This window comes from Coregonus lavaretus, assembly GCF_964263955.1.
Source record: "Coregonus lavaretus genome assembly, chromosome: 22".
In the NCBI taxonomy this organism is placed as follows: Eukaryota; Metazoa; Chordata; class Actinopteri; order Salmoniformes; family Salmonidae; genus Coregonus; species Coregonus lavaretus.
The window spans coordinates 43,841,185-43,863,597 of NC_140009.1; the positions used below are offsets into that span (position 1 = coordinate 43,841,185).

The 22,413-nt window shown below is 40.8% G+C and overlaps 1 protein-coding gene across 2 annotated transcripts; it reads left to right on the top strand.

Annotated features, from left to right (window-relative positions):
• Positions 1-605: 605 nt before the first annotated feature.
• LOC311149980 (protein RER1-like) lies at positions 606-17,149 on the top strand. Of its 2 annotated transcripts, XM_084187201.1 has the most exons (8): positions 606-691; positions 5,211-5,296; positions 5,530-5,634; positions 6,570-6,666; positions 13,951-14,029; positions 14,805-14,940; positions 15,183-15,237; positions 16,736-17,149. In XM_084187201.1, the coding sequence occupies exons 2-8, from the start codon at positions 5,216-5,218 to the stop codon at positions 16,744-16,746; spliced, it is 564 nt and encodes a 187-aa protein (XP_084043327.1). In that variant the 5' UTR covers positions 606-691; positions 5,211-5,215; the 3' UTR covers positions 16,747-17,149. The 2 variants fall into 2 exon arrangements, with proteins under 2 accessions (XP_084043327.1, XP_084043326.1); XM_084187200.1 differs by lacking the exon at positions 16,736-17,149 and having other exon boundaries at positions 15,183-15,855.
• The last annotated feature ends 5,264 nt before the right edge of the window (positions 17,150-22,413 follow it).

Genomic DNA, 22,413 nt, shown 5'->3' on the forward strand with positions numbered 1-22,413 from the left:
TTTATATTTTATACATTTGCTCAAATTTATAAAAACATGTTTTCACTTTGTCATTATGGGGTATTGTGTGTACATTGATGAGGATTTGTATTTATTTAATCAATTTTAGAATAAGGTTGTAACGTAACAAAATTTGGAAAAAATCAAGGGGTCTGAATACTTTCCGAATGCACTGTAAGTAAGTTCCTTCAACCAGTTACTCACTAGGTCGAGGGTCATCATGTCCCGACATTGGGACATGATGACCTTCGTCCTAGTGAGGAAAGATAATCTTCAAACTTGTCAAAGGTATGTCTACTCTGTCATATGCTGTATGATATTATTTCTAGAGAGAATGAATAAGTCGGCTATTTACTTAGGGGCATTATTTTAGGCTAAGTGAAAAAACTATTGAAAGTAAAGGTTTGGCTGGATTTGTTGTTGTTGTTGCAATAGTGTCATATATAATTGTAGTTCATATTTTCCCCTTGTCTTTTCAAAGAACGGGGTATTTTGAATTCTCCAGTGGCCAGGAAAGTGCCACAAAACACCTGTGCATCCCCCACACTGGTCCAGGGTTTTCTACGCTCTTCTAATCTTGCCTGCCGTACTTTACAGCAAGTCCTCGCGGAAGTACTGACGTGTTCACATTAGCCGAACCAGCACGAGAGGTAGTTAGGTAGAGCCGAGAGTGACACAGCGGCAGAATCAGGTAAGAAAAACCTGTCTTGCAGCAGTATGTCTGTCAGTAGGAGTGTGAACATATGTTCTTTAGTTTTAGTGGAATTAAGGGGACCAATACCAAAGTAATATTTCAATTGAAATTCCTCTCTAAATATGGTGTCGAGAGGCTATGCATATGCTAGCTGGAAAGGGCTCGGTTTCTAACCGGAAGTGAGTTGTCAAATTCTCGAAGTTACTGCTGGTGGTTGTAGTTCAACGTCCCACTGTTTGTATCCATCAAAATGACAACATTGAGATTAAAGACTACAATTTCCATCTTTAGGGTAGCAGTGTTTAACTGTTTGATTCTCGCTGCACATTATGGGAAGTAGAGTGAATCCATCACTGTTTCACACACACTGTTAATGAAAGGTGGTTGTTTAAAAACTACACAAACCAGAAAGGGTTTATTTGGGGGGCATCACTAATTACCTAGTTAGCTTTTTTTGTAACGCTAGCTAACATCACTCACCCTGCTTGCGAGACATGAAAACATTGAATCAAAATTGCGTTGTGAATAAAAACACTTCAATACTAAACATATCCAATCTCACACACTATAAATAATTGTTTTAGCTGGCTACAGTAGCTAGCAACTGCATTCGTTGGCTCGCTCGCTAGCTAACCAGTAAACGATTCAACGTTGGAGAGCAAATAACAGCTAACTAGCCACATTATGAGAAGAGACCGTTTATGAGCGACTCAACTCCACAATTTACGATGGAGTTGCGCGCCGACTATGTTATGTTTAATATATATATATATATATATATATATATATAACTACGGATTTCAGGGCTGTTCTTTGTGTGCTGAAATTTGTCGTTTTTGATACATTGAAATGTATGTGACTTCGGAACTCCAGTCTGCCCACATTAGTCGCGGCTCGTAAATCGTTGAGTTAAGTCGGCTATCAAGTCTATTGTCATTATCAGCTAACGTAAGTCTCACAATAATTGGACAGCTGTTTGATAAGCAACATGACGTGAAGGGAAATTAAAATGAAACTTTTCTATCGTTTGAGCCGGTAGACCTTCCAAGTGGGCTAGCCCAATTACAAGCCTAGGACTTTTGGGTGGGAAGAGTTGGGATAACATTAGACTGGGATAACATTAAACCAGTTCTTGGGCTTGAGGAGAAGAGATCTCCTCTGACTTCCCATTAACCAGCTCTGCAAATGTGATGTCAAAATACGTTCGGTACTTACCCAAAATATGGAGTTTTGCAGAGCAACTATAGTCATTACTGCCTTCATGCACAGTATGTACTTCTAAAAAAGGTCTAAATAAAAATTGTTTTGGACCATGTGCGCATGATTCACCTTCGGCATCTCCCAATATAATCACTTATTAATGCCACGCACAGGTAGGCTGATCCAGCAGCAGTACAGTATTCCTTAAGATCGTTGATTTTATTTAGACCTTCTTTGGAAGTACATACCATGCGGAACAGTAATGACAATAGTTGCTCTGCGAAAGTACAGAATGTATTTTGACATAACGTTTGCAGAGCTGGTTCAGGATAACATGTCAATTATCCTATGTTGATGTTAGGTTGATGTAGCTGACTAAAGTCAATTACATGGAGTTGAGCAGAGACCAGGTTTTGTGGAATTTAGCTCCGACTACATCGATTCGCCCAAGGTCAATATTTAAATCTATACGTTATTTTCAATAAACGTTAATCAAATACAACCACTGATTGTTTGCTCAATGCTATAAGATGTGCCAATTGAATAATTGTTTGGCGAATCAATTTAGTCAGAGCTGAATTCCACAAAGCCTGGACTCTGTTCATGGAGTTCATCAGAAACGTCCTTTAGTGGCCTCCCGAATGGCGCAGCGGTCTAAGGCACTGCATCTAGAGGAGTCACCACAGACCCGGGTTTGATCCTGCAGGCTGACCTCGGTCGTCGGTTGAACAGTGTTTCCTCCGACACATTGGTGCGGCTGGCTTCTGGGTTAAGCGGGCGGGTGATAAGAAGCGCGGTTTGGCGGGTCATGTTTCGGAGGATGCATGACTCAACCTTCGCCTCCTGAGCCCATTGGGGAGTTGCAGCGATGAGACAAGATCGAAAAAGGGGTTAAAAAAGAATAACTACCTTTACCTTGGAGTTGAGTTTAGTCAGCTAGGTCGCTTTATGTGAGTTGTTGCCATGTTATTACAGTGAGGGAAAAAAGTATTTGATCCCCTGCTGATTTTGTATGTTTGCCCACTGACAATGAAATGATCAGTCTATAATTTTAATGGTAGGTTTATTTGAACAGTAAGAGACAGAATATCTACAAAAAAATCCTGAAAAACTCATGTCAAAAATGTTATAAATTGATTTGCATTTTAATGAGGGAAATAAGTATTTGACCCCCTCTCAATCAGAGGGATTTCTGGCTCCCAGGTGTCTTTTATACAGGTAACAAACTGAGATTAGGAGCACACTCTTAAAGGGAGTGCTCCTAATCTCAGTTTGTTACCTGTATACAAGACACCTGTCCACAGAAGCAATCAATCAATCAGATTCCAAACTCTCCACAATGGCCAAGACCAAAGAGCTCTTTAAGGATTTCAGGGACAAGATTGTAGACCTACACAAGGCTGGAATGGGCTACAAGACCATCGCCAAGCAGCTTGGTGAGAAGGTGACAACAGTTGGTGAGATTATTCGCAAATGGAAGAAACACAAAAGCACTGTCAATCTCCCTCGGCCTGGGACTCCATGCAAGATCTCACCTTGTGGAGTTGCAATGATCATGAGAACGGTGAGGAATCAGCCCAGAACTACACTGGAGGATCTTGTCAATGATCTCAAGGCAGCTGGGACCATAGTCACCAAGAAAACAATTGGTAACACACTACGCCGTGAGGGTCCCCCTGCTCAAGAAAGCACATATACAGGGCCGTCTGAAGTTTGCCAATGAACATCTGAATGATTCAGAGAAGAACTGGGTGAAAGTGTTGTGGTCAGATGAGACCAAAATCGAGCTCTTTGGCATCAACTCAACTCGCCGTGTTTGGAGGAGGAGGAATGCTGCCTATGACCCCAAGAACACCATCCCCACCGTCAAACATGGAGGTGGAAACATTATGCTTTGGGGGTGTTTTTCTGCTAAGGGGACAGGACATCTTCACCGCATCAAAGGGACGATGGACGGAGCCATGTACCGTCAAATCTTGGGTGAGAACCTCCTTCCCTCAGCCAGGGCATTGAAAATGGGTCGGGGATGGGTATTCTAGTGTGACAATAACCCAAAACACACGGCCAAGGCAACAAAGGAGTGGCTCAAGAAGAAGCACATTAAGGTCCTGGTGTGGCCTAGCCAGTCTCCAGACCTTAATCCCATAGAAAATCTGTGGAGGGAGCTGAAGGTTCGAGTTGCCAAACATCAGTCTCGAAACCTTAATGACTTGGAGAAGATCCGCAAAGAGGAGTGGAACAAAATCCCTCCTGAGATGTGTGCAAACCTGGTGGCCAACTACAAGAAACGTCTGACCTCTGTGATTGCCAACAAGGGTTTTGCCATCAAGTACTAAGTCATGTTTTGCAGAGGGGTCAAATACTTATTTCCCTCATTAAAATGCAAATCAATTTATAACATTTTTGATATGCGTTATTCTGTCTCTCACTGTTCAAATAAACCTACCATTAAAATTATAGACTGATCATGTCTTTGTCCGTGGGCAAACGTACAAAATCAGCATTGGGAAACATCTACACACTCCTTCACGGCGTAGTGTGTTACCAATTGTATTCTTGGTGAATATGGTCCCAGCTGCCTTGAGATCATTGACAAGATCGTCCCGTGTAGTTCTGTCCTCCCGAGTGGCGCAGTGGTTTAAGGCATTGCATCGCAGTGCTAGCTTTGCCACTAGAGATCCTGGTTCGAATTAGCCCAGCGTCGTCCAGGGTAGGGGAGGGAATGGCCGGCAGGGATGTAGCTCAGTTGGTAGAGCATGGCGTTTGCAACGCCAGGGTTGTGGGTTCGATTCCCACGGGGGGCCAGTATGAAAAATAAAAAAAATGATGTATGCACTCACTAACTGTAAGTCGCTCTGGATAAGAGCGTCTGCTAAATGACTAAAATGTTTCTAAAAAATGGGATCAAATACTTTTTTACCTCACTGTATACGTGGAAAAGGACTAACAGAATAAATAAACTAGCTAGATATATAGCGAGCCAATTCAAAAATTAAATTACTGTAGCCTACCAATGTTAGGCTATTGGTATTCAGTACTATTTGCCAAATTGCTCTGAGCTATAGGCCAAATATCCTCAGGCTCATCTGTCCACACATTATTTACATGCAGCAAATCTACCCCTGCTTTGCGAGTCACAGCCAGGCAAGACGTTCTTGTCTTGAGAGCACACCTCATCAACACATTGTGTCGATAACACCTAAGTACTATAAACACTTCGTCTACAGATCCATACTCGCATTGCAAACAAAAAGCCTGTTGTGGTGAAATATGTTCAAGTAATACCTGGTAACAACCCTTTTCTCTCCTTCCACAGACAGGATGTCAGAAGGGGACAGTGTTGGTGAATCAATCCATGGGAAACCATCCACAATCGGCAGCTTCTTCACACGGGTTGGACAGGTACTGCTGCCGGGGCCTTTAGTTGGTCTCTCATCAAATGTCAAGAGGAAAGAAAACTAGGCTAAACCAAAGGAAACACTGCCACCACTGTTTTGATGAACATAACCATTGGACCCGCTAGAAATTGCACTTCAGATAAGACGACGTGAAAATGTGACGCTTAATCTAATGTTTACTGTTGCTCTCCTGGTATTAGTTGTGCACTGTGTCTTTCTGGTTCGTGTCTTTTCCAGATTTATCAGTCATGGCTAGACAGGTCGACGCCGTTCTCCATAGGGCGATGGGGAGTCACACTTTCGCTAACGGCCATCTACATGATCAGAGTGTACATATTACAGGTAAAGAAACACACAACACTCAGGGCTATAGCTGGGTTGCGTTCAGGAGGTTGCAACGTACTGAACACTCCAGATAGAAATGCCATGAGCAGAGCTGACGTGTTTCCTTTCTCAGCATGTCAAAAAGGTCTGTTCTGCACGATATATTTCTCTCTGAGCGTTCCACAACATTTCGCCCAACTGAATACGCACCTGACGTCTTTGAAGGTAGATTTGGCAATGTGGCATCACCATACACAGTGCGACAACTTCCTCCTTAGACAAAAACAACGAAAGTCAAATCTGCCAAGATTTGGGTATGCCTCAATGGAGGGAGGAAATTTGGAAGAGCCTGTAAGTGGCTTGTCAGATTTGAAATCTGTTGTTGATGACTATGATGATGTTATATTGCTGAGTTTGAACGTTAAGATATTTTTTTTTTGCAATGTGCCTTTAGGCGTAATATGCACTTGCTCACATCCAAGGAATAGAAGATCACTTTGGGAGCATCTAACTGTGTGAAAATGTAGGCTACCGTTTTCCCTTTAGACTAGTATTTCCCCATATATTGTCATCTCAGTCAATGTTTATACATTTGTGAATTATGTGAGGGAATATACACTACCAGTCGAATGTTTGGACACACCTACTCATTCAACGGTTTTTCTTAATTTTTTATATTTTTTACATTGTAGAATAATAGTGAAGACGTCAAAACTATGAAATAGCACATATGCAATTATGTAGTAACCAAAAAAGTGTTAAAGAAATCAAAATATAATTTAATTCAAATAGCCACCCTTTGCCTTGATGACAGATTTTCACACAGATTTGCACACATGTTTACGCTTATTTCATTTACAGTTTGGATAAGAGCGTCTGCTAAGTGTCATTTTCTAAATGTAATGTATGAAATTCAAATGAACACTAATATAAGTTTTCTCTGCTCCCTCCAGGGTTGGTATATTGTAACATATGCTCTGGGAATTTACCATCTCAACCTGTTCATCGCTTTTCTATCACCAAAAGTGGATCCATCAATGCTTGACGAAGGCAAGTTAGAGTTCATTGTACCATATTACATTCCTTTGGGTTGCAGTCATATTTAAGATGTTTACTTTCCTACATAAAGCGATGTACAGGAATGTCTTCTAGCGCTCACTCTTCATGAAGATACCCTCCATGTAGCATTGTGGCTAGAGACTATATTTAAAAAAAGCTTTGACGGGGGTGTGTATCTTTGGCCGACTACGCATCTCGATACACTGATGTGTATATGATTCAGGAAAGATACATTATAGTTTGGGACGATTCAATACGATATGGTTCAGTCCAATGCAAATAAATATTTATTTGCAGTGAATCTGGATACGTTTTCATCCTTATGATGACTAGACAAAGACTATAAAAAAATTACATTTTCTAATTGGATGATTCTCACGAAACTGGCACTTAACAAAAGAAAACTAATTCCTCTTGGATCACTAAGATTAGGATCTGTATTTACAGTGCCTTGCAAAAGTATTCAGCCCCCTTGGCGTTTTTCCTATTTTGTTGCATTACAGCCTGTAATTTAAATTGATTTTTATTTGGATTTCATGTAATGGACATACACAAAATAGTCCAAATTGGTGAAGTGAAATGAAAAAAATTACTTGTTGAAAAAAAATCAATAACGGAAAAGTGGTGCGTGCATATGTATTCACCCCCTTTGCTATGAAGCCCCTAAATAAGATCTGGTGGAACCAATTACCTTCAGAAGTCACATAATTAGTTAAATGAAGTCCACCTGTGTGCAATCTAATTGTCACATGATCTGTCACATGATCTCAGTATACAGTGGGGGAAAAAAGTATTTAGTCAGCCACCAATTGTGCATGTTCTCCCACTTAAAAAGATGAGAGGCCTGTTTTATCATAGGTACACGTCAACTATGACAGACCAATTGAGAAAATGTTTTCCAGAAAATCACATTGTAGGATTTTTTATGAATTTATTTGCAAATTATGGTGGAAAATAAGTATTTGGTCACCTACAAACAAGCAAGATTTCTGGCTCTCACAGATCTGTAACTTCTTCTTTAAGAGGCTCCTCTGTCCTCCACTCGTTACCTGTATTAATGGCACCTGTTTGAACTTGTTATCAGTATAAAAGACACCTGTCCACAACCTCAAACAGTCACACTCCAAACTCCACTATAGCTAAGACCAAAGAGCTGTCAAAGGACACCAGAAACAAAATTGTAGACCTGCACCAGGCTGGGAAGACTGAATCTGCAATAGGTAAGCAGCTTGGTTTGAAGAAATCAACTGTGGGAGCAATTATTAGGAAATGGAAGACATACAAGACCACTGATAATCTCCCTCGATCTGGGGCTCCACGCAATATCTCACCCCGTGGGGTCAAAATGATCACAAGAACGGTGAGCAAAAATCCCAGAACCACACGGGGGGACCTAGTGAATGACCTGCAGAGAGCTGGGACCAAAGTAACAAAGCCTACCATCAGTAACGCACTACGCCGCCAGGGACTCAAATCCTGCAGTGCCAGACGTGTCCCCCTGCTTAAGCCAGTACATGTCCAGGCCTGTCTGAAGTTTGCTAGAGTGCATTTGGATGATCCAGAAGAGGATTGGGAGAATGTCATATGGTCAGATGAAACCAAAATAGAATTTTTTGGTAAAAACTCAACTCGTTGTGTTTGGAGGACAAAGAATGCTGAGTTGCATCCAAAGAACACCATACCTTCTGTGAAGCATGGGGGTGGAAACATCATGCTTTGGGCTGTTTTTCTGCAAAGGGACCAGGACGACTGATCCGTGTAAAGGAAAGAATGAATGGGGCCATGTATCGTGAGATTTTGAGTGAAAAAATCAGCAAGGGCATTGAAGATGAAACGTGGCTGGGTCTTTCAGCATGACAATGATCCCAAACACACCGCCCGGGCAACGAAGGAGTGGCTTCGTAAGAAGCATTTCAAGGTCCTGGAGTGGCCTAGCCAGTCTCCAGATCTCAACCCCATAGAAAATCTTTGGAGGGAGTTGAAAGTCTGTGTTGCCCAGCGACAGCCCCAAAACATCACTGCTCTAGAGGAGATCTGCATGGAGGAATGGGCCAAAATACCAGCAACAGTGTGTGAAAACCTTGTGAAGACTTACAGAAAACGTTTGACCTCTGTCACTGCCAACAAAGGGTATATAACAAAGTATTGAGAAACTTTTGTTATTGACCAAATACTTATTTTCCACCATAATTTGCAAATAAATTCATTAAAAATCCTACAATGTGATTTTCTGGATTTGTTTTCCTCATTTTGTCTGTCATAGTTGACGTGTACCTATGATGAAAATTACAGGCCTCTCTCATCTTTTTAAGTGGGAGAACTTGCACAATTGGTGGCTGACTAAATACTTTTTTCCCCCACTGTATATACACCTGTTCTGAAAGGCCCCAGAGTCTGCAACGCCACTAAGCAAGTGGCACCATGAAGACCAAGGAGCTCTCCAAACAGGTCAGGGACAAATTTGTGGAGAAGTTCAGATCAGGGTTGGGTTATAAAAAATATCAGAAACTTTGAACATCCCACGGAGCACCATAAAATCTATTATTAATAATATGGCACCACAACAAACCTGCCAAGAGAGGGCCGCCCACCAAAACTAACGGACCAGGCAAGGAGGGCGTTAATCAGAGAGGCAACAAAGAGACCAAAGATAACCCTGAAGGAGCTGCAAAGCTCCACAGCGGAGATTAGAGTATCTGTCCATAGGACCACTTTAAGCCATACACTCCACAGAGCTGGGCTTTACGGAAGAGTGGCCAGAAAAAAGCCATTGCTTAAAGAAAAAAATAAGCAAACACGTTTGGTGTTCGCCAAAAGCCATGTGGGAGACTCCCCAAACATATGGAAGAAGGTACTCTGGTCAGATGAGACCAAAATTGAGCTTTTTGGCCATCAAGGAAAACGCTATGTCTGGCGCAAACCCAACACCTCTCATCACCCCAAGAACACCATCCCCACAGTGAAGCATGGTGGTGGCAGCATCATGCTGTGGGGATGTTTTTCATCAGCAGGGACTGGGAAACTGATCAGAATTGAAGGAATGATGGATGGCGCTAAATACAGGGAAATTCTTGAGGGAAACCTGTTTCAGTCTTTTTTATTTATTTATTCATTTCACCTTTATTTAACCAAGGTAAGCCAGTTGAGAACAAGTTCTCATTTACAACTGCGACCTGGCCAAGATAAAGCAAAGCAGTGCGATTAAAAACAACACAGAGTTACATATGGGGGTACAACAAAACATAAAGTCAAAAAATACAACAGAAAATATATATACAGTGTGTGCAAATGTAGCAAGTTATGGAGGTAAGGCAATAAATAGGCTATAGTGCAAGATAATTACAATTAGTATTAACACTGGAATGATAGATGTGCAAGAGATTATGTGCAAATAGAGATACTGGGGTGCAAATGAGCAAAATAAATAACAATATAGGGATGAGGTAGTTGGGTGGGTTAATTTCAGATGGGCTGTGTACAGGTGCAGTGATCGGTAAGGTGCTCTGACAACTGATGCTTAAAGTTAGTGAGGGAGATTAGTCTTCCAGAGATTTGAGACTGGGACGGAGGTTCACCTTCCAGCAGGACAATGACCCTAAGCATACTGCTAAAGCAACACTTGAGTGGTTTAAGGGGAAACATTTAAATGTCTTGGAATGGCCAAGTCAAAGCCCAGACCTCAATCCAATTGAGAATCTGTGGTATGACTTAAAGATTGCTGTACACCAGCAGAACCCATCCAACTTGAAGGAGCTGGAGCAGTTTTGCCTTGAAGAATGGGCAAAAATCCCAGTGGCTAGATGTGCCAAGCTTATAGAGACATACCCCAAGAGACTTGCAGCTGTAATTTCTGCAAAAGGTGGCTCTACAAAGTATTGACTTTGGGGGGTGAATAGTTATGCACGCTCAAGTTTTCTGTTTTTTGTCTTATTTCTTGTTTGTTTCACCCCCAAAAAATATTTTGCATCTTCAAAGTGGTAGGCATGTTGTGTAAATGAAATGATACAAACCCCCCCAAAATCATTTTTAATTCCAGGTTGTAAGGAAACTAAATAGGAAAAGTGTAAAGGGGGGTGAATACTTTCGCAAGCCACTGTAGCTATTTCATAATTATTATGTTTATTGATGAGATTATGCAATTTCCACATCTACCAATGCAAACATTCTCATTACTGCAACAGTTTTTGAAGTCCAAAATAGTAATAAACCAATTTCTAATACTTTTTTTTTGAATTGCTCACTTAATGAAAAGGCCTGAGTTAACATAACACTGAAAACAAATATATTTAAAATTACATTATGATTTTGTAACTTTTCATTACCGCAACACAACCTTTTCTGAATCTAGTTTTTTTTGTCATAATTACTTGTGTATACATGTTCTTTTTATGTACACATTTGGATAATGAGCAAAAGGCATACTATCAGATTAAGCCAAAATTACTAAAGTATACAATTTATTTTTCCTAATATTTTCTAAATATTGGTACATTATGGTAATGATAAGCAGGTTTCGGAGATGAGAATGAGTGTTTCATAGTTTGCGATTGAAAAACTGTGCTGAGCTCAATTAGAGATGCATATATATATATATATATATATATATATATATATATATATATATATATATATATATATATATATATATATATATATATACTGCTCAAAAAAATAAAGGGAACACTAAAATAACACATCCTAGATCTGATTGAATTAAATAATCTTATTAAATATTTTTTTCTTTACATAGCTGAATGTGCTGACAACAAAATCACACAAAAATTAACAATGGAAATCAAATTTATCAACCCATGGAGGTCTGGATTTGGAGTCACCCTCAAAATTAAAGTGGAAAACCACACTACAGGCTGATCCAACTTTGATGTAATGTCCAGAGAAAGCTTGTTGGACACTAAGAAAGCTTTGTTGTAGAGAGTTTAACACTAAATCCGGGGAGGGGCCAGCTGAGTATAAGACTGTATCATCTGCATATAAATGGATGAGAGAGCTTCCTACTGCCTGAGCTATGTTGTTGATGTAAATTGAGAAGAGCATGGGGCCTAGGATCGAGCCTTGGGGTACTCCCTTGGTGACAGGCAGTGGCTGAGACAGCAGATGTTCTGACTTTATACACTCTGACTTTATACACTGCACTCTTTGAGAGAGGTAGTTAGCAAACCAGGACAAAGACCCCTCAGAGACACCAATACTTCTTAGCCTGCCAAGAATGGAATGGTCTACCGTATCAAAAGCTTTGGCCAAGTCAATTAAAATAGCAACATTGCTTAGAATCAAGGGCAATGGTGACATCATTTAGGACCTTTAAGGTTGCAGTGACACATCCATAACCTGAGCAGAAACCAGATTGCATACCAGAGAGAATACTATAGACATCAAGAAAGCCAGTCAGTTGATTATTGACAAGTTTTTCCAACACTTTTGATAAAAAGGGCAAAATAGAAATTGGCCTATAACAGTTAGGATCAGCTTGATCTCCCCCTTTAAATAAAGGACGCACCGTGGCTGCCTTCCAAGCAATGGGAACCTCCCCAGAGAGGAGAGACAGGTTTAAAATGTCAGAGATAGGCTTGGCGATGATAGGGGCTGCAACCTTAAAGAAGAAAGGACCCAGATGGTTTTTTGGGGTCAAGTTTAAGGAGCTCCTTTAGCACCTCAGTCAGTGACTGCCTACAGGGAGAAACTTTGTAGCGGTGCAGGGGAAAAAGAGGGAGGAGCATCAAGGTTAGTCGCATTATAGAAGGGGTGGGAGATGAGGAAATGTTGGACGGGCAATGAGGCATGGCTGAGCCAAATAGGAATCCTGACGTGGTGAATAAAGAGCTCAGCCATGTGCTCCTTGTCAGTAACAACCACATCATCAACTTTAAGGTACATGGGCAGCTGTGAGGAGGAGGGTTTATTCTCCAGGTCATTAACCATTTTCCAGAACTTCTTGGGGTTAGACCCACAGAGAGAGAACTGCTCCTTAAAGTAACTAACTTTGGCCTTCCGCATAGCCTGAGTGCACTTATTTCTCATTTGCCTGAACGAGAGCCAGTCAGCCTGAGTATGCGTGTGCTGAGCCTTTCGCCAAATGGAATTCTTGAGGTGGAGTAATTCTGCCAGATCACGGTCGAACCAGGGGCTGAACCTGTTTTTAATTCTCATTTTCTTTATGGTGGCGTGTTTGTTAACAATACCACTGAAAAATATAAAAAAAGAAGGTCCAAGCGTCTTCGACAGAGGGGAGCAAGCTGTGTCTATACCAATTTACAGAGGCCGGGACATGAAGGAAGGCTTGCTCATTAAAGTTTTTTAGCAAGCGTCAATGACAAATCAGGACAGGTCGTTTCACTGAGCAGCTATTACGAACAAAGGCTGTAAAACAGTGATCACTAAGGTCATTACAGAAAACACCAGACTGATACCTATCAGGATTATTTGTGAGGATAACATCAAGGAGAGTAGCCTTTTCTGGGTGTTTGGAGTCATACCTTGTGGGATTGGTAATAATCTGAGAAAGATTTAGGGAGTCCCATTGCTTTAGGACTTGGCATGGGGTTTAAGCACAAACAGGTGGACAGAGACTTGCTAGGTACGATCAGTCCAAAGTCACAAACAAAACAAAAACAGGTGGACAGAGACTTGCTAGGTACGATCAGTCCAAAGTCTGCGGTGTGTGTGCTGGAGGCGAGCGAAAGCTCAGGAGAGAGGGGGAAGTGTGGCGGGGGTTCCTGTACCAGACCGGGTGAGACAGGCCAGGGCAGACGGTGAACAGATCGCCAGGTGGAATCCGTGCAGCAGGCAACGGGAGTAGGTGTCACACCCGCTTGGGAGAAGCTAGCTGGCTGGGATTTTCTACAAGGAATCTGCCTCCCGAAAAAAAGCTTCTCCCAAAAAAGCTTCTCCCAAGCGGGTGTGACACCCAGGAAAACACAGAATTTCTAATTTGGTCCCAGGCTGAAAAAGTTTAAGAACCCCTGCACTAGAGAAACAAGATATTGGAGAGCTCCTTTCCTTTCAATGTGGTGAGAGTAACTTAGTAACCCAAAAGCTTCCAAAGAAATACCTTTCTATGTAAATACTATTTAAATGCCTTTTAGTGACATTTTGGTATTTAAAACAGAATGCAAGGTGTCTACACCAGTGCTCTTATCGGGATGCCGTTGGGATCGGTTTTGAAACTCTGTTGTCACTGTTCTTGTTTTGAGTCCATTTGTTTGGCTAGCAACGTGATCCTTGCTGTAACTTTGCTCCCCCTCCACTCACCTGTAGATGAGGGCCCGGCGCTCCCCACCAAGCAGAATGAGGAGTTCCGTCCATTCATCAGGAGGTTGCCTGAATTCAAATTCTGGTGAGAGCCCCCAATGACCGCACCATCTATAGCTGTCATCTACCCAGCTTGGCCTTTCACTGAACTGGGCTGAGCTACAGGCTTATGCTTGCATAATTTGTGCCCCCTATTTCTGACATCCTACCACAGTGTCCTGTCGGAATATTCCACTAATCTTTGAGTGAATGATTCAATGTCACACAGAAAATACACAAAATCCATGGAAAGTGAGAACACATATTGACGTAGTACACTGTGACATGTGTAATACTGTCCAGCCATGTAATGGATGTTGTGTCCTATGTCCCGCTATTCAATAGCCTGGTTCACAGAAAATAAGCTCCTCCACACTGCCCCTTGCAAAGTATCACTCCTTTATTCTGTTCACTCACCAAGTAGCCAGCTCACCCACCAATGTGAAGATATTCTTGGCCTGTGAAAGTATATTTCCAATATGACGCTGCACTAGGATGGCTCTATGGACTTTTACAATCTAGCCTAGCTTTCCAGTACAAAGCTGTATTGTTGTACATATTTTCCTTACTATCAAGGCCATTTCATTCCCAGCCTGAACCTATAACAACAATGCTAATATGTACTGGAGGTGGCACTGACAAGTACGTTGTTGCCCATACCTATGATTATGGTAGGAAATAGAAACCTCTGGTGCTTAGCTTTGTGGTTTTCTTTTGCTATTTTTACCACTGTCTACAGGCAGGAACTTACTATCATTAAGGCTATCATTAACGCTGACACATTGTTTTTGTGTGCATGTGTTTTTCTTTTATGTCTTCAGGCATTCGGCAACGAAAGGCATCGTCATCGCCATGATTTGCACATTCTTTGAAGCCTTCAACGTGCCAGTGTTCTGGCCCATACTTGTAATGTACTTCATCATGCTTTTCTGTATCACCATGAAGAGGCAGATCAAGGTATGGGAAACCCAGTGACGCTGCTGCTTACTCTGCGTGATATCTATATATATAGTCGTATCAGACGATTCGTAGCTAAATGTATCACAGTCATACAATCCTAATGAATTCCTCTGCTATTGATATGTATCTGTAATTAATCATGCTAGTCAATTGTCTCTTCAAGACGTTTCACTTAGAGTTCAGTGAATAGAACATCTTTGTGAATGTGGCTAACTTTATTTTTCTTCTCCTACCTTCAGCATATGGTCAAGTACAGATACCTCCCCTTCACACACGGGAAGAGGACTTACAGAGGCAAGGAAGAAACCGGGAAACCTTTTGCTAGTTAAAATCAAACATTCCCCCTTAACCCCCCCGCCCCCATTTGAAAATTACAAGTTATGGAAAAATAGTATATGTGGGTAAAAGGGGTCAGTGATTGTCTGTGGGGGGAAAAAAATAAAAAAAAGATTAAAAAAATAGTTTGGATTCAAAATGTTGACAGTATTGGATGGTAGTAGTGCTGAGGATTGATGTAGTCACAAGAGGACACGCTGCCTATGGTTATTATGGGGATGGGGATATGAGATGGCCAGTCATATCACAGCCGAGGGATACCTTTGTATTTGGTCAGTGGATGAAACGCAGTGCCGCCCTTTGCCTTGTAACCCCATGGGTTAAGTATAAACTCTGCTAGAGGGGGCAGCACTGGATGGATTGCAGTAGAAATTCAGTTGTGGATTCTTAACGACGATCCATTTCTAACTGCTCTGCTCGGCTCTGTCTCCAAGGGAAATACAATTTTGCCAACTACTTTTGATTAAAGACATGGTACCTACTCGTTTATAATGTGTTAAATGGGAGGTCCTTAGGTTTTAGAATGAAATAACTTGATTAGATGTACTTTTTTTTGGGGGGGGGGGGGGGAGTAAATATGAACGTTTTAAATTGATGTGTGTCTGTGATCAAGTGTATTTTTGCACTGGCTTTAGACTCACACCAGAAATTTTCCTTTGTGTAATGCAGTTCATTTTTAGTGACTGGTTACGCTTCAGTTGAACACATTCACTACATACAACACCTATCATAACTATTCAGAACCATAGTCCAACAATCTGTTGATGGCACAAGCAGTGATTTAGGTATAGGAGATTGGCTAGATAACAAGTTAGCGAAGAGTGAAAATCACTGCATGGCCAGGACAGAGTTGGTGTACTCTCCAGAGAATATCATCATGGAGGATTATGAAATGTCATGTTTTTTACAACATTATGTACGGTGAGGTTTAGGAAAGCCCAGTTCAAGTTGTGTGGCTGATTATTTGAATTTGTTCCTGTTTTGCCCTCTGTAGCCATAGAATCCCTTTTGTGTTTATTCCCTCTGCTTTCCCATCATGTCAAAATACGCTTTGCTTGTACAGTTGAAGTGAAATATAATACTGTCATTCAGCACTCCTGGAAACTAAATGACAGAGATTACTTTACGTCTAGCTATGGGCAAGCGAATCAAGTAGTTCAACCTCAGATTTATGCTTTGCGGCCCCTGTGAATATAATTTTTGGGGTTCAGATTTCTTAAAATGTACATCATAGTATCATACCCGTATTCTAATGATTATTTCCTTACAAAAAAGTTATCCCCTGAAAGACCCTATAGTTTGAACAAGCAGTTTAGCCAACTATTTAAAAACTGGGGTATATTCCATTCAAATCTAGTAGCCTGATACTCACATTCTGTATTTTTCTTTTGACAAATATGTGGTAATAGTCTAATCATTCCATACAAAAATATTTTCTCTTTCTCTTCTTTTGCAGAGGAAACATAAGAAAAGTGAGATTGAGAGCTTTTAATGTAACAAATGGATGAAGGGGGTATGCCGGGGATCTTATGAAAAGTATGCGGTGGTATTTTTGGTAACCAGAGACATTTTGGAAAACCTTTGATCAGCACTAGTGAAGGATCAAAACATTTTTCCTGTCAAAGTACATCATTTTTCCAAGGGTTTCTTGAGGATTTATATCAATTTTAAAGATTACATTTGTTTTGAGATTATTTTGAACATTCTTTTTTTTTCTTCAAACATAACTGTTTCCAAGTGTTCAAGTCATTGTATGTCATTTTAGAAAACTAAACTAGTCAAATTGATTTCTAGATTTATAAACTTTCTCATGAAAGAGATTGCATGTTCTTGGTTGCTCTTGTGCTGCAATTATAAACAAAAAAAATGATTTTAATAACTAAGTGTCATTTTTTTTCACTCCAAACGCTATTAAAGAGACTGTGTCCCTTCAAATGAGGTGTGGCTGTTTCTGCTTCATGTTTTGGGACCGTTGACATTTGTCTGTTAACTTGAATCCATTCCTGCTTTTAGAAGTAACCATTAGGGTGGAAGGTAGACCAGCGGCTGAGAAGATAGACAGTTCGAATCCCGGGCCAAGCACTGGAAAATTAGGGGGAATTGATCTGGCAACTGGAGGGCTGCTGGGTTCACATCCTAGAGACCTTCCCCTAGCGTTGGGCCCTTGAGCAAGGCCATTAACCCCACAACTGGGAGGGGGTGGGTGGGGAGGCACCTCATTCATATTTTAGGTCACTACTAGCAATACAAGGCTTATTGTCCAGCACTACTCATTTGCTTCCAGTCTGACTAAGTAATGACTGGCTGGTGTAATGATGCATATTTAATAAACACATGAATTGCATCCCTATGTAAAGTGGGGGAGCCATCATCAGTGGCACCTGAGCATTTGGTGTGGACACAGGCACACTGTTTTTTTCAGATACTACATGTGAAGACAATGATGTAGCATATCCTAGCCCTGCTGGTAATGCTGGGGTATTTTCAGCATGCCCTACCTGAATAATTGTCTTGCCCAGCCTCTGAGTTTAAACTGGATGGAGAATATATACTGGGAGGACTTTTCGATATTTATCATGCCAGCAGCTCAGTTCTTTACAACACACCGGAGACTGGATTGCTCTCTGTGGGTACTGTAGCATACAATTCAACATACCTTTCCACCTTCAGGGAACTCCCAAATCTGGACCTGGAGAGCAACTAGGTGTGCAGGTTGTTGTTTTTTACAGCCCAACTCTTCCTAAAACTGGTATAAAGAACAATGCAAAAACCCAACTATATTCTTATGAAGCCCTTTTATTAAAATTAAATGTTGCTAAAAGTTCATTTTAAGTGTTTTAATATTAGCCTAATTCAGTGCATCAAATTGTTTAAATAATGGAAACAAAATGTGTTCTTAGTGCATTCAGAAAGTACTCAGACCCCTTGACTTTTTCCACATTTTGTTACGTTACAGCCTTATTCTAAAATTGATTAAATATGTATTTTTTCTCATCAATCTACACACAATACCCCATAATGACAAAGTGAAAACAGGTTTTTAGATTTTTTTGCAAAATTATTAAGAATAAAATACAAAAATGCCTTATTTACATAAGTATTCAGACCCTTTGCCATGATACTCTAAATTGAGCTCAGGTGCATCCTGTTTCCATTGATCATCCTTGAGATGTTTCTACAACTTGATTGGAGGTAAATTCAATTGATTGGACATGGTTGAGAAAGGCACACACCTGTCTATATAAGGTCCCACAGTTGACAGTGCATGTCACAGCAAAATAATCCATGGAATTGTCCGTAGAGCTCCGAGACGGGATTGTGTGAGGGCACAGATCTAGGGAAGGGTACCAAAACATTTCTGCAGCATTGAAGGTCCCCAAGAACACAGTGGCCTCCATCACTCTTAAATGGAAGAAGTTTGGAACCACCAAGACTCTTCCTAGAGCAGGCCGCCCGGCCAAACTGAGCAATCGGGGGAGAAGGCCCTTGGTCAGGGAGGTGACCAAGAACACAATTGTAACTCTGACAGAGCTCCAGAGTTTCTCTGTGGAGATGGGATAACCTTCCAGAAGGACAACCATCTCTGCAGCACTCCACCAATCAGGCCTTTATGGTACAGTGGCCAGACGGAAGCGACTCCTCAGTTAAAGGCAGATGACAGCCCGCTTGGAGTTTGCCAAAAGGCACCTAAAGGACTCTGACCATGAGAAACAAGATTCTCTGGTCTGATGAAACCAATATTTAACTCTTTGACCTGAATGCAAAGTGTCAAGTTATAATCTTCGTAAATTATATCATCGGTAGGATGCAGCAAACAAAAACATGGAAATGTCTGCTCTACCCAAAATTACAACCAAATAATTGCAGCATTACCGCAAAAATGGAAGAGGAAAGTGGAAGGGGGAAAATGTAATGAACTTGTCTGTCGGCCTTGCATTAAAGAACATAATTGGTTAAAGAAAACTGTGATAAATAACAAAGTATACCAGTTTAATTTAAGGACCAAAGGATTGACAGCCGTCCCATATAGATTGCAAAATAGTTGCGAAGAGATTTTTGACGTACCGATCCCATGGCATAGTGTTTATGAACTGATATGCTAAACGACGCCGGATTCAAAACGTATAATTTTTCAATTTAAATTATTATATAAAATTCTTGCTACCAATAGAATGTTATTTATATGAGGGATACAATCTTCCCAGCTCTGCAGATTTTGCTGCGAAGAGACAGAATCATTAGATCATTTGTTTTGGTACTGTCCATTTGTAGCTTGTTTTTGGACACAGATCCAGGAATGGCTAAAGGATTGCAATATTTACCTGGAGCTAACCCTGCAGATAGCATTACTGGGTGATCTGAAAAGTCATAGTCAATCGATCAATAATAAAATAATACTATTAGCAAAAATGTTTATTTCAATTTACAATCTGTAGAAACAATGATAATAGAAAGGTTCAGAACTTTTGTAAAACATCACAGTACAGTTGAAAGATATATGGCAAATATAAATCTAATATGGATGGTGTTAAGAGATAGATGGGAGGTGTTGAATGGAGGTGAAGGATGGGACTAATAACAACTAACAACAACTAATAACAACAAGATAACTAATAATGTAAGCATACTGTGTCCATAATAAGTATATAGGTTGAGAGCTTTTGTGAAAGAGCACAGTTAGAAAGATATGGCATATAGAAGCAAACCGGATGGACATCATGAAAATGATTGGAGAGGTTGAGGGTAGAGGAAGTTCAGGAGTAAAAACAAACAAAATAGAATTATTGTAAAATTGACTGTGTCCATAAAATGTATATAGTATGTATAAGCTGGAAGTAGAGGCCTAAGCATTGTTGTTCACTAGTTTACTCCAATTAGGGAAGGGGTGGTGGGGTTGGAAAGTAATAAAGGGAAATATATTTTAAAAAAGGAAATGTATGTGTATGTATGTATATGTATATGTATGTATGTATATACAGCTGTGGAAAAAATTAAGAGACCACTGCACATTTTTCTTAAATCAGCATCTCTACATTTATGACAGCCATTCCATTCCAGTGTCTGTTGAATTCCAACACAGGCAAACCTCATTCTACTGAATTAGGTACTGATTAGGTGATCACATGAACCAAATCTTATTTAACGAGGAAAATTATAAAAACCATTGCTGTGGTCATCACTATCCTCTTGCAATAGGACCAGCTGGATGGCAAAAACAGTGCTAATAGTACCTCAAAAGTAATATTAATCAAAAAATAACTATTGACCATGCCAAAAGAGTTGAAAAGGAAAGTTTTGAGTGAGGAAAAGAAGGGTTCAATTCTGGCTTTATTGGCAGAGGGATACAGTGAGTGTCAGGTTGCTTCCATCCTTAAAATTTCAAAGATGGCGGTTCATAAGAACAAGGTCAAGCAGCAGACATTGGGGACAACAAAGCTACAGACCGGCAGAGGGCGAAAACGACTCTCTACTGACCGGGATGACCGCCAACTCATTTGAATGTCACTCAACAACCGTAGGGTGACATCAAGTGACCTACAAAAAGAATGGCAAACGGCAGCTGGGGTGAAGTGCACAGCGAGGACGGTTCGAAACAGGCTCCTAGGGGCAGGGCTGAAGTCGTGCAACGCTAGAAAAAAGCCCTTCATCAATGAGAAGCAAAGAAGAGCCAGGCTGAGGATTGCAAAAGACCATAAGGATTGGACCGTAGAGGACTGGAATAAGGTAATCTTCTCTGATGAGTCCAATTTTCAGCTTTGCCCAACACCTGGTCGTCTAATGGTTAGACGGAGACCTGGAGAGGCCTACAAGCCACAGTGTCTCGCACCCACTGTGAAATTTGGAAGAGGATCGGTGATGATCTGGGGGTGCTTCAGCAAGGCTGGAATCGGGCAGATTTGTCTTTGTGAAGGACGCATGAATCAAGCCACGCACAAGGTTGTCCTGGAAGAAAACTTGCTTCCTTTTGCTCTGACATTGTTCCCCAACTCTGAGGATTGGTTTTTCCAGCAGGACAATGCGCCATGCCACACAGCCAGGTCAATCAAGGTGTGGATGGAGGACCACCAGATCAAGACCCTGTCATGACCAGCCCAATCTCCAGACCTGAACCCCATTGAAACTTCTGGAATGTGATCAAGAGGAAGATGGATGGTCACAAGCCATCAAACAAAGCCGAGCTGCTTGAATTTTTGCGCCAGGAGTGGCATAAAGTCACCCAACATCAATGTGAAAGACTGGTGGAGAGCATGCCAAGACGCATGAAAGCTGTGATTGAAAATCAGGGTTATTCCACCAAATATTGATTTCTGAACTCTTCTTAAGTTAAAACATTAGTATTGTGTTGTTTTAAAATGAACATGAACTTATTTTCTTTGCATTATTCGAGGTATGACAACACTGCATCTTTTTTGTTATTTTGACCAGTTGTCATTTTCTGCAAATAAATGCTCTAAATGACAATATTTTTATTTGGAATTTGGGAGAAATGTTGTCAGTAGTTTATAGAATAAAACAAAAATGTTATTTTTACCCAAACACATACCTATAAATAGTAAAACCAGAGAAACTGATAATTTTGCAGTGGTCTCTTAATTATTTCCGCAGCTGTATATATATATATATATATATATATATATATATATATATATATATATATATATATATGCGAGAAAAAACAAACATATGGGGGATTGGAAGTGATGTAGGCAATTACATTGATGGAAGTTACAATCTATCTGCAATATTAAAGCTGATCTACCCCCTAAATAAAAATAAATAAAAAAAGTGTCAAGTCTGGTGGAAACCTGGCACCATCCCTAAGGTGAAGCATGGTGGTGGCAGCATCATGCTGTGGGGATGGTTTTCAGCGGCAGGGACTGGGAGACTAGTCAGGATCGAGGGAAAGATGAACGGAGAAAAGTACAGAGAGCTCCTTGATGAAAACCTGCTCCAGAGCGCTCAGGACCTCAGACTGGGGTGACGGTTCACCTTCCAACAGGACAACGACTCTAAGCACACAGCCAAGACAACGCAGGAGTGGCTTCGGGACAAGTCTCTGAATGTCCTTGAGTGGCCCAGCCAGAGCCCAGACTGGAACCTGATCTCACATCTGTAGAGACCTGAAAATAGCTG

Coding starts and splice junctions, on each gene's coding strand:
- LOC311149980 (XM_084187200.1), top strand. CDS start 5,216: ATGTCAGAAGGGGACAGTGTTGGTGAATCAATCCATGGGAAACCATCC. Junction 6,667..13,950: donor TCCATCAATGCTTGACGAAG/GCAAGTTAGAGT, acceptor ACTCACCTGTAG/ATGAGGGCCCGGCGCTCCCC. Junction 14,941..15,182: donor CCATGAAGAGGCAGATCAAG/GTATGGGAAACC, acceptor TCCTACCTTCAG/CATATGGTCAAGTACAGATA.